We start from the raw sequence: 12,899 nt of genomic DNA on the forward strand, positions 1-12,899 counted from the left end.
TAAAAGTTCTGAGCGAGCTGGGCGTGGTGGTGCACGCTTGTAATCCCCGCGCTTGGGAGGCAGAGACAGGAGGATCTCGCAGGTTTGAAGCCAGCCGCATGCGCTGGCTTAGGAGACCCTGTTTCCAAATAAAAATATAAAAATAGGTCTGGGAGTGTAGCCCGGAGGTAAAAGGGCTTCCAGGAACCCTAGTACCACCAAAAAAAAAAAAAAAAAAAAAAAAGTTCTGAGAGAAAATAACTTTGAATCTAGAATCATATACCTAGCCAACATAGCATTAAAATCAGCTGGCAAATTAAAATCCTTTTCAAACAAGTAAAAACTTAACATTCACACACCTTTTCTAGAAAAATATTTTCTTTTTTTCTTTTCTTTTTGTGGGACGAGGGATTGAACCCATTGGCATTTAACCTCTGAACAGTACCCCCATCCCATTTTTTGTTTATTTTTAAACAGGGTCTTGCTAGGTTGCTGAGAGTCTTGCTAAATTGCTGGTCTCAAACCTGTGATCCTACATCAGCCTCCCAAGTACTGGAATTACAGGTGTGTGCCACTATGCTGAGATTAGAAAGAACAACCACCCTTCCTTCCTACCTCCAAACTATACCTGTAGCCCAATTTTTTATTCTTTATTTGAAAGAGGGTTTCACTAAGTTACAAAGGGCCTCAGTAAGTAGCTGAGGTGGTTGCAAACCTGTGATCCCCCTGTCTCAGCCTCCCAAGTACTAGGATTACAAACATGTGCCACCATGCCCAGCTAAAAGAATTTCTTAAGGACAAACTCCTTCTAACAATGAATTTGAGAAAATATTATAATGTAGACAACAAAAATAGTGATAAGTATGGTTAAAAGGAAAAATTATTATGCTAACATATGGCTCATAGATAATGTAAAAACATTATATATGTATACAGAGAGTTTATATATGAACTATGAAAATAAAAAAAATGCCAAGCATATTCTGAAGAGGCGAATACAGCAAAAATGTTAGTAATCAAATTCAAGTTCACAGTAAACTTATTACATGAGACAGCAATATCATTTTCTTCATAAATGTATCAATTATCAAGGATATATAAGTCATGAATATTCAAATATCTTATTACCAATTGAAAAAATATGTTTCATAACAACCTGAATGTTCATCGTAAAGTACTGATTATATCAAGTTTTATGGTCCACCCAAGCAATTAAATATTATAAATATTATGCAGACATTATAAATAATAATAAAAATAAAAATAGAAATCTCTGTTTAATGATTTGGTAAGAGATCTAACATAAAAAGAGTAAAACAAAGTTTCAAACAGTTACAAAGTTTGTGTGTAGTTTAAAAATAATAAACACATATATGAAAAGATGTTAAAAATATTTTAAAAATTTCTGGAAGTAATATGTAAGAAATTATTTTGAAGTGAAACATGAAGCACCTTTTACTTTGTGTTTCTTTTTAAATATGATTTGAATTTTCTGACCAAGTGTTCAAAAAACAAACTAAAATTTTTTCATCAATCAACTAAATTTTTTTCACCAATTTTTTCATCTCTGGCTTCTGGGTTTTGTGATCTACTTAGAATTTACAACACTCCCAGTGTTCTATAAGATTTACTCATGTTTATTTCTAGTACTTTTACAGTTTCATTTTTCATATTTGAGTCTATGATCCATCTGGAATCTATTTGGGTATGAGGAGTGAGGTGGACTACAGTTTTGCCTCAAATGTATCAAGCCCCTGACAGTTGCCATAGTACCATAGTTTCATTACTGTGCTTATTACTAAGTTTTATAATGTATTCTCTTATCTGTGGGGTTGGTATTCCCTTGACTTAGTCTTTTCTAGATAAAGACCATTTTTCCATATGATCTTCATTATACTTTTAAAAAAAATACATATCAAAGAATCAGGTAGTCCCAAAGTAGCAGATACATAAAAGCTACTCTTGATCTTGGCCTGTCTGCACTAAGACTGACAGCTGCTGTCACCATGGCTCCCACAAACCTCCAGAAAAGCAGAAGATTCTAGTGAAGCCAGCAACTAGTTGACTAGAATTAGTATTTGGGAGCTGAGACAGGAGGATCCCAAATTTAGGGCCAGCCCCAGCTACTTAGTGAGGCCCTCTGCAACCTAGTGAAACCCTATTTCAAAACAAAGAATAAAAAATAGGGCTGAGGACATAGTTCAGAGGTAGAATCCACCTGGGTTCACATGACCATAACCAGTAGATCAGTGGTAGTGTCCCAGGGACCATCTCTCTGATTGCCAACGATGTTGAACATTTTTTAATGCATTTATTAGCCATTTGAATTTCTTCTTTCGTGTACTTGCCCATTTTTTGATTGGATGATTTGTATTTTTAGTGTTGAGTTTCTTGAGTTCTCTATATATTCTAGATACAAGTCCTCTATCAGAGGGGTAGGTGGTAAAAATCTTCTCCCATTCTGTTGGCTCTCAGTTGAGGATCCTGACAGTTTCCTTTGCTGAACAGAAGCTCTTCAGTTTCATGCAGTCCCACATATTAATACGCCTTTTAGTTTGTTGTGCCTTTGGGGTCTTATTGAGAAAGTTTTTATCTGTGCCTATTTGTTGCAGTGTTGGACCTATGCCCTCTTCAAGGAACCTCAAGGTCTCTGGTCTAATTTCCAAGTCTTTGATCCATCTTGAATCAACTCTTGTGCAGGGTGAGAAAGTGGGATTAATTTCCATTTTCCTGCATATGGTTAACCATTTTGGCAACACCATTTGTTGAACAGACTATTTTTCTTCCAGTGTATGTTTTTGGCCCCTTTGTACCATGCTATTTTAATTACAATGGCTTTGTAGTATAGTTTAAAGTCAGGTATTGTGATTCCTCCTGCAAGGTTTTTGTTGCTGAGAACTACTTTGGCTATTCTGGGTATTTTGTTGCTCCAAATGAATTTAAGAACTGATTTTTCTATGTCTGTAAGGCTTGGTAACTTAATGGGTATTGCATTGAATTTGTAAATCATTTTGGAGAGTCTGGCCATTTTGATAATACTTATTCTGTCTATCCATGAACAAAGACGATCTTTCCATTTTCTAGGATCTTCTTCGATTTCTTTTTTCAAAGTTTTATAAATTTCTTTGTAGAGGTCTTTTACCTCCCTGGTTAAGTTCCTAAGTATTTGTGTGTGTGTGTGTGTGTGTGTGTGTGTGTGTGTGTGAAATCCTGAGTGGCAGTGTTTTCCTGATTTTCTTTTCAGTGGATTTATTATTGGTGTACAGAAAAGCTTCTGATTTGTTGAGATTGATTTTGTATCCAGATACTTTGCTGAAATTGTTGATCAGGTCTATAAGTCAACAAAACCAAAAGCTGGTTCCTCAAAAAAATTAATAAGATAGATAAACCTCTAGCCAATTTAACTAACAAAAAAGAGAATCAACCCATATCTTGAAGATAAGATGAAAAAGGAGATATCACAACTGACAGTGCAGAAATCCAGAGGATTATCAGAAATTACTTTGAAAAGCTATACTCCAACAAAATGGAAAATCTGGAGGAAATTGACAACTTTCTAGATAAATACAACACGAAGACAGAAAGGAGTAGTAACTATGACTTCAGATAAGTTAGACTTCAAGCCCAAGCTTATTAGAAGGGAAAAAGATGGTCATTTTTTACTGGTAAAAGGAAAAATCCAGCATGAGGAAATAATGATCATCAACATTTATGCTCCAAACTTAGGTGCAGCTATTTTCATAAAACAAACTCTTTGTGATATTAAGTCATATATAAATCCCAATACAATAATACTGGGAGACATCAATATACCTCTTACACTATTAGATCGATCTTTAAGACAAAAGGTCAGTAAAGATACCTTGGACCTAAAGAACACTATTAGTCAAATTGACCTGTTAGACACATAAAGAATTTTCCACCCATCTACAGCAGAGTTCACATTTTTCTCAGCAGCTCATGGAACCTTCTCCAAGTCAAGAAGACATAGAAAACTTGAACCAACTAATAGCAATCAAAGAGATTGAAACAGCAGTAAAGATATTATCATCAAAGAAAAGCCCAGGATCAAATGGCTTCCCAAGTGAATTTTATAAAACCTTTATAGAAGACCTGATCCCAATACTCCTCAATCAATTTCACAAAATAGAGAGAAATGGGACTCCCCCAAATACATTCTATGAAGCCAATATCACATTAATACCAAAACCAAAACCAAATAAAGACAGTTCAAGGAAGGAAAACTATAGGCCTTTATCTTTGATGAACTTGAGACGCAAAACTGCTAAACAAAATACTAGCAATATGCATTCAAAACCACATCAAGAAACTCATACACCTAGGTAGGGTTCATCCCAGGGATGCAAGGCTGGTTCAACATACAAAAATTAATCCAAGTGATACATCATACAAACAGATCCAAAGACAAAAATCACATGATCATTTCATTAGATGCTGAAAAAAGCATTTGATAAAGATCAACATCCACTTATGATAAAAACACTGCAGAGAATCAGAATAGAAGGAACATACCTCAACATCATAAAGGCAATCTACAATAAGCTCACAGCCAACATCATAATAAATAGGGAAAAACTTCAAGAATTCCCCCTAAAAACAGGAACAAGGATGTCCATTATCACCACTTCTTTTCAATATAGTACTTGAGACTCTAGCCAGAGCAATAAGACAAGAAAAGGAAATCAAAGGAGTACAAATAGGAAAAGAATTCAAACTTTCACTATTTGCAGATGACATGATACTATACCTAGGTTAGTCAGTCGCAAAAAGTAAGAAAACAGATGCTTTCACTAATATGTGAAAGCTAAGGTGAAATGGGTCATAGGAGGACCTCCAGGTGAAAAAGGAGATCCTAAAAGGAGTAAACAAGGCAACCTAACTGAGGGGATGGGAGGGGGGAAGAAGGAAACTCTCTAAAAGCACATGATGTATATAAAAATACATATGGATGTCAACCACTAAGCCAAGCATGGGAGGGAGAGAAGGGGGTGATGGGCTGGGGAAGGGGTAGGTTTTAACGGGGTGATGTGTGCATGTATATCTACACAAGCTTTTTATCCCATTAAGATGTATGAATTCAATGCAGCAAAAACAAACAAACAAACAAACAAAAAATACTGCAGAAAACTGGAAAAGAATTTACCTCAATATCATTAAGGCTATATATACAATAAACCCAACCTAGCTAAAAGAAAGAATCAATTCATATCATTTAATCGGATATAAAAAAGGAGACATTACCACAGACAGTAGGGAAATCCAAAGGATCCTCAGAAACTGTTTTGAAAATTTATTTTCCAATAAACTGAAAAACATGGGAAAAAAATGACAGATTTCTAGACACATGAACCTATCTAAATTGAACCAATAAGACATAGAAAACTTCAACCAACCAATAGCAAAGAGTTAAAAATAACAATAAAATGCCTTCTGTCAAAGAAAAGCCCAGGTCCAGTCAGATTTCCAGCTGAACTCTACAAAACCTTTTCAGAAGAATTAAATCCAATACTTTATAAGTTATTCAATGAAATCAAAAGGAATTCTTCCAAACTCCTTTTCTGTGGCCAGTATCACCTTAATACCAAAACCATATAAGGATTCTTCAAGAAAAGAAAATTACAGACCAATAACATTGATGAACATAGATACAAAAATTCTAAACAAAATACTAGCCATGAACATTCAAAAACACATTAAGAAAATTGTATACTAAGATCAAGCAGGATTTATCCCAGGAATGCAAGGCTGGTTAAACATGCAAATCAACACATGTTATTTACCACATGAATAGAACTAATCATAAAACACTCGTGATCATCACAATAAATGCTGAAAAGGCATTTGACAAAATCCAACACCCTTTCATGTTAAAAACACTACAGAAAATCAGAATATAAGAAATGTACCTCAACATCTTTAAGGCAATATACAATAAACCAACATCATATTGAATAGGGAAAAGCTGCAAGAATTCCTTTAAAATCAAGAACAAGACAATGATGCCCTCAATCATCACTCCTCAAAAGACTCTTGTCAAAGCAATAAGAGAAGGGTATCAAGGAAATTCAGACAGGAGGAGAAGAATTAAAATGATCTCAACTTGCAGATGACACAAAAATTATGTCAACTTGCAGATGACATGATTCTATATTTAGACAACCCAAAAACCTCAATCAAAAGACTACTAGAGCTGATTAACAAATTCAGCAAAGTAGCAGGATACAAAATAAACCTTAAAAAACCAGTAGCTTTTCTATATGCCAACCATGAATCCACTGAGAAATAAATCCAAAGTTACTCTTTCATGATTGGAAAAGTTAGTAAGTTTATCCAATGTGCTTTTGTACTACCAGGACTAGAAAGTAAGAATTGATCTTTTAAACTACATGATAGATAATGTTAAGGAAAGAACTATCAGTATAAAGTAGTTACTGGTAAGTCATACTTGTCACCTCATTTCATGTCATTCCTTCCCATTTACTACGCTCCAATCATGCTGGCCTTCACCCTGCTTTCTGAATACACCAGGGTTTGTTCTGCCTTAGGATTCTGCACATGTACTGTTTGCCTTACCCTGATTTCTGTGTGGCGAGCCTCTTCATTTCATGTAAACCTTGTTCAAATAACTTTTTAATAAATGACTGCTAAAGCAGTTAGACTGTTTCTAAGTCAGTGTCATATCTCCCTGTTTTAATTTTTATAGCACTTATTTACCATCCGAAATTACTTATTTTATTAGTTTATTGTCTTTCTGAAACATTAAAATATACCTTCATAAAAACAAGGAATTTGCTGACTTACAGCTATATTATCAGTGCCTAGCAAAGAACAGACACTCAACACATATTGAATGAAGGCATGAATAATGAACACCTAGAATTCATGCCAATCAGTAGGCTGGGTAAAAATAACAGGTGAGGAAGTAGAAAATATTATCAGAAAAACACTTCTGTATTCACCTGCAAAATGTTCGAATATAATCTTGGTTGATTCTGATGAATCCAGCACACTGTTGGAAGGACTTTGGACCCAGCCCTTTCACTTTTTTCAGCTGTTCTCGATTAATAAAGGGCCCGTTTTTCTCTCGCCATTCAATAATATTTTTGGCTCTACTTGCATTGAGTCCTGCAATATGCCTAAAAAGAAAATAATAAAATGAGTAAACTAAGACAAAGAAAGATCTCATCTAAAAAGACAATGATATATAACATCTGGATCATGAAATCAACTGCAATTATATACTGTCATATACCTAAACCAAGTCAATCCAAAAGGCAGTTAAATCAAAAGGACAAAGAGGAAAGAAAGACAACAGAATGCAAAAATAATGACAAAACCAGTTGCTGTGCTTGTAAACTGATTAACACTAATACAAAAAAGGAACCATTCCTTACAGTATTTCTATACTATTCACATTCCCTATATTTCTGAATCAAGAGATACGTCTGTATACTTGTGTTTAGTCTAGAAAGAGTTAGAAAAAGTTACACTAGCTATGATTGTGCTATACTACCTACCTTTTTAAAACTTCTGCCTGTTCTCATAATCTAAAGAGTTGAACTACTGCCTATGGGCCTCCTTATACCACCTGGAGAAGGGAGGTTAAAGTTGGATTTACCCATAAGCAGCTTTTATGGGCTGAGTTAAAGCTATAATCACCAACTCAAACAATAGGTGCTGGCAGTCTTAGTCAATTTTTTTTATCCAGTAGAAGGGGAGGCCATCCTTAAGACAAGTCTACTACTGCAGGCTGCCAATTCAGTTTAATAGGGTCTTGAAAAGGGAAAGACAAACGGGCAAAAGCCATGAAAGAACTCTAGCCAAACACAGAAGCCTAGGCTCTGTTTTAGGGGTGGAGAGCAGGGTCATCTCTGGTGTAAATGCCCTCAACCACGAGGCCAAAAAGGGCCTTCTGAGGCCCGGCTCACAGGGCAAGGGGGACCATTAAATGGCTAGTGCTCCCAGTTCCAGCGGGCACTGGGGTCCCCAGACGTAGGTTCCCAGTGATTCCTCCCAAGTCCCACCAAGTGAGTTAAGACTAAAGAGCTTTAGGCAATCACAGTGAGATCTCCAAGGCCAGATCTAAGGCGTTGCTCTTTTTTCCAGGCCCAACGTCCAAAAGCTTAGCCAGGGTGGGGGGCATTATCAGGCCAGCCCTAAACCATCTCTTTACTCAAGATTCAGCCTGTTGCGTCCAGGGTGACCTTCTATCCTCCCATTCTTAAACATACCAGAGATTTCAGGACATAATGTCAGGAAACCAAAAGTTTATTTCCTTTTGCTGGCTGCACTAAAGTTATTGCTCAAAGTTTTTTTTTTTTTTTATTTCCACCAATCTTAGCTAAAATGGTAACTTCAGAAAAGCCGTCCAATTAGACTTCTAAAATGTGATTAAATAAAGTTATTTTCCTTGACAAAATTAATGTTTTAAGACACTAGTGATGCTTATATGATGTTGTAGATTTCTGTGGTAATCTATTATACATTTATTAAGTTATATGACCAAATGTGATATGCATTGTCTTTTTAATTTTATTCCATTTGCAAAACTAAGGTTTTAAGGTGTTGGTGATATTTACCTAATGCCTTCAACTATTAAATTGGGGAAATGCAAAATGCAATGCCTTAGAATGCTCTAAACTTCATAGGGTTTAAAGTAACACTGAAGTCTTTTAAATGGTTTTATAAAATTGCTGTTATCTAAACAACATTATTAAATGGTATGGTTTTTTGGTTTGCGTGTATGTAACAACAACAGACAGATATAAAGAGTGTGTCGGTATAAAGTTTTTGTAACGAAAGGACTAAGAAAGAATACTGTAAGGTTTATTGTCCTGAATGGGAAACAAAGGACCAGGATAGAAAAATCAGAGGGTTAAAGCAAGTTGCAGAGTGTTTGTGTTAAGTTGCAGAGAGTTTGTGGAATGTTTGTTTGCATATGTGATGAAGATGGATTATTAAAAGGATGTAGGTTTCTAATAAGCCTACCGCTTGCATATTCCCAAAAGAAAAGTGCTAGAGTTCAGCAGCAGGGGTGTACTATGGATAGGAGAGGCTAGAGGATTACTTAAATAATTCTTTAAAACTGGCCTCAAGATTGTTTACTGGAAAAAACAAAAGTTACAGGAGACTGAGTCATATCATACAGGGATTTGAAATTTGCCTTAGAAATTAATTTCAAAAATAGCTTGTTAAGTCCACCAGGCAAGCAATCTAGAGACACATGTCCAGGTGAAGATTGGCAGCTTGGTTTTACTCATATGCCAGGGGAAACTTTTAGGTCTCTTCTGACTGGGACATAGTCCTAGATAACAATGTTACCCTATTGTCAGCATACCAGCAAGTTTTAAGTAAACTTCAAACAGTGCCGGAGCAGAAGGAGGAACTTTGTTTTGTCCAGGTGACCTGGTACTCATCAAATCATCTAAAATCATTATTCCAAAGCCTATTTCAGGTCTTCACAGTACTAATTTCTGGATTCACGTGGCACAAAATGAACTAAATACATCCCACTTTTGTATGTTTCAGCCTAAGTCAGCAAAACAGGTTTTAATTTCTCATTAAAGTGCTATGTTTAGGTTTTCATGGTTAACTTGTATTGTGAGTGTTGTCTCATAGGTTCGAAGCTTTCAGACATCAGATGGTGATATAAGCAGACCCAAAGAGAAACATCTATCAAAGCCTTTTGGACGGCCATAAAGACATACCCATCTGACTCCCTAACCACCACCCTGCATGAATATTACCCTAAAGCTGAGGCCCCCAACTTCATCCCTGTTCAGCTAGAAGCAGTTTATGACAGACTCGACGTCCTTATTCCTTTGCTAAGGGGTACATTCATGTGATAGAAGTGAGGGGAAAACTAATGGAAATTGAGCTCATGTTTATAAAATTGTAAAAGTCAAAATGTATTTTATGTATCTACCTTTGGCCTGACAGGTGTCAGGAAATTACTAAACAGAGGGGGGAATGTACCAGTATTGGGAATGGCTTGGGAAGATTTGAGAAAGCTGGTTATTAATAGATATATTTCAAAAATAATTGTGTCAAAATGGCAGACCTGGGGAAAGGAAGACTTCATCTTGGTTTCTGTCAGGAAGCAAACAGCTATTGAAACTTAGATTGACTTAGCTAAAAGTAATTAGCAAGTCCATAGAGGGGAGCTAGGACTTTCTCTTTCTAAAGACAGATCTACATAATAATCTAGCTAGGGTGGGAGGAGGGGGGTGACCTTTGTGAAAGACACCTTGGCGAGGGGAGGTACCTTACGGGGTAAAGGGAGGAACCTTTTACATCAGAATTATGTAAACAAGATGGTGGTCATGGGTATAAAAGGTCTGGTCCACATGTCCTCATGTATCTTTGGTGGTAGGGCATTCACTCGAACCACCCCCAGATGCCATTCAAGAATTGCATGGGCTGTAACTATCTTCTGTATTTCTATCTTTTTAATAAACTTCTTTAAATTTTCAAAAAAAAATAAAGAGTTGAACTAGAGAAAGATATTTATCCATAAATGTCAAGGTTAGAATAAAAACATGAAAACTATATCATCAGGTAGTTGCTTAGTGTTAATTAAAAGATTATTATTTCAGATAATCTTTATTATGGATTTTCATATTGGGAACTGTGAAATGTCTGTTGCTCTCTGATAGAAAAAACAATATCTTAAGATATAAAGAATATTTTCTGCTATACTGATTTCAGTGAAAAGGTTTGGATCAGGGAATTTCACAATGCATGAGCAGAATTGTATATTAAATACAGGATTATAAACAACAACAACAAAAGAAGCTCTCCTAAAACCCTGGGGGGAAAAGACAGAGTATATAAAGTACAATTTTATGATGGATATTTTAATAGGTGAATTGTGGGATCAGGATAAAAATATGATAACCCTACCTTGAACTTTCTAAATTTATCTTTTAGTTACTGCCAGCTTTAACAGATGCATACAAGACACTGAAGTAGTAAAAAATATGTACTCTCAGCCGGGCGTGGTGACACACGCTTGTAATCCCTGAGCTTGGGAGGCGGAGACAGGAGGATCGTGGAGGTTTGAAGCTAGCCTTGCTGGCTTAAGAGACCCTGTTTCCAAATAAAAATATAATAAAAATAGGTCTGAGAGTGTAGCCCGGAGGTAGAAGGGTTTCCAGGAACCCAGTACCACCCAAAAAAAGTACTCTCATATGGTGAGAAATGGCTTTTTCCATGTTAATCTTATTTAAATTCTATTAGCAATACTAATGCACTTAATGGTTACCATTTCCACTTCAGTTTAGATTTGCAAGATTAAAAATGATAATTGTTAAAATTCTTTCCTTAAATGATGTCTTCCTCTCCAACCAATTATCAAGAACGATGTGTAAGTCCACGTATTTTGTACACTTGACACCTTTACACATGTCCCCTTACTCTGCCAGAGTTTGAACTATGTAGCCAGTTACATTCAAGATTCTGTGTTCTTGAGCCACAGACTTCTTGTCTCACCTTAACAAAACTTCTGAACAGATGTTAATATCTACTCCCACAAAGCTGACACATTCTTCTACAACACTGTCCAGTGTTGCCTTGAGCAAAGTCTGGGATACATCATGCTGAAAAGACAAAGATCAAGTATTAATCAAAGTGACGGAGATACAGTTTTTAAGGTATTCTATTATTCTGCCTAGACTACTGGCAGTTGGCATACCACAGACACCATAGTAAACTTCATTCCTCTTAAATACACTATTAGCAGATACAATTGAGCTGAACTTAAGGTATCTGTGTGTTCTTATACTCTCTACTCTAAGCTACTCATATACCTGAATTGAATATAACAATTCAAGTACTTTTCCTTTGTCTGAAGTTCTGCATAGAGTTGCAATTCTCAAACTCGAGCTTGCATCAAAATCACCTGAAGAGATTATTAAACACAGGCTTGATGGACCCCATATTCAGATTTTTGATTCAGCAGGTCTGCAGTTGGGTTTAAGAATTTACATTCTAACAAGTTCCCAGGAAATAGTGTGGCTTCAAGCCCATGCTTTGAGAAATACTTGTCTCTGTCATTCATGCACCTCCTTACAGTGTTATCATACTTGCAGATGTACTCTACTCCTTAGGAAAGCATGAAGTTACAACAGGAAGCAGTACATAAATACTCAATAAGTTGGCCAGTAAGTCAAGCTATTATATTTTATCAAACTGAAGATAGTATTGCTTATCTGAAGCACTATTGGTTCATATATTACATTGGTAAGGATGTTGAGCAACTGTAATGCTTAAAAGCTTATCACAGACAGGTGTAGTGCAAACTTAAAATCCCATTACTTGCCAGGCATGGTAGCACATGCTTGTAATCCTAACATTTGGGAGGCTGAGACAGGAGGATCAATCTCCAGCACCACAAAAAAACAAAAACAAAAACCAGCTCAAAAATGCAACACATATGCTCATAACATTGTCCTCATGTATTCTGGATTAGAATAAATGAATATAAATAGTCTATAGCTACACATTAAAGTAAATGTTTTCTAATTTTTATCTGGGTATTAAAAACATTTTGATATAAATAAAGTAGAATTCAATCTTATAGGTAGTAAAGGAAATATAATGTTCAAAAATTTTATTTTGAGTTCTATTCAATTATAAGGAGTAACACACTTATACTCAGATATATATGTTATTGTTACTCTGGTCAAAATGTAAAATATAATTTTATAGTACATATCATGATCAAAGGGAATACAATACAATAATCTAAACTCAATCATGGTGGTCTCATCCCATTTATTAAATTATTACAAATGAAATGTGAGGATAAATCTGTTAGGGCTTCAGAGAAAGACTTCATGTTCCTTAACAGAGACCCTTATAAGAAGCTGTCCTTTTCTTCCTTTGATCCAAGTGTGACT

At 35.7% G+C, this 12,899-nt stretch overlaps 1 protein-coding gene across 1 annotated transcript in view; it reads right to left on the reverse strand.

Annotated features, from left to right (window-relative positions):
- Positions 1-12,899, reverse strand: part of SRBD1 (S1 RNA binding domain 1) — a gene marked incomplete at both ends in the record, with an annotated part of 233,384 nt that overhangs the window by 23,951 nt on the left and 196,534 nt on the right. The window contains 2 exons of the mRNA XM_080711612.1: positions 6,960-7,136; positions 11,491-11,597. Of these exons, the coding sequence (XP_080567738.1) occupies positions 6,960-7,136; positions 11,491-11,597 (284 nt within the window). The remainder of the gene's footprint in view (positions 1-6,959; positions 7,137-11,490; positions 11,598-12,899) is intronic.

The sequence above is a fragment of the Muscardinus avellanarius genome, assembly GCF_963383645.1.
Source record: "Muscardinus avellanarius genome assembly, chromosome: 15".
Classification (NCBI taxonomy): Eukaryota; Metazoa; Chordata; class Mammalia; order Rodentia; family Gliridae; genus Muscardinus; species Muscardinus avellanarius.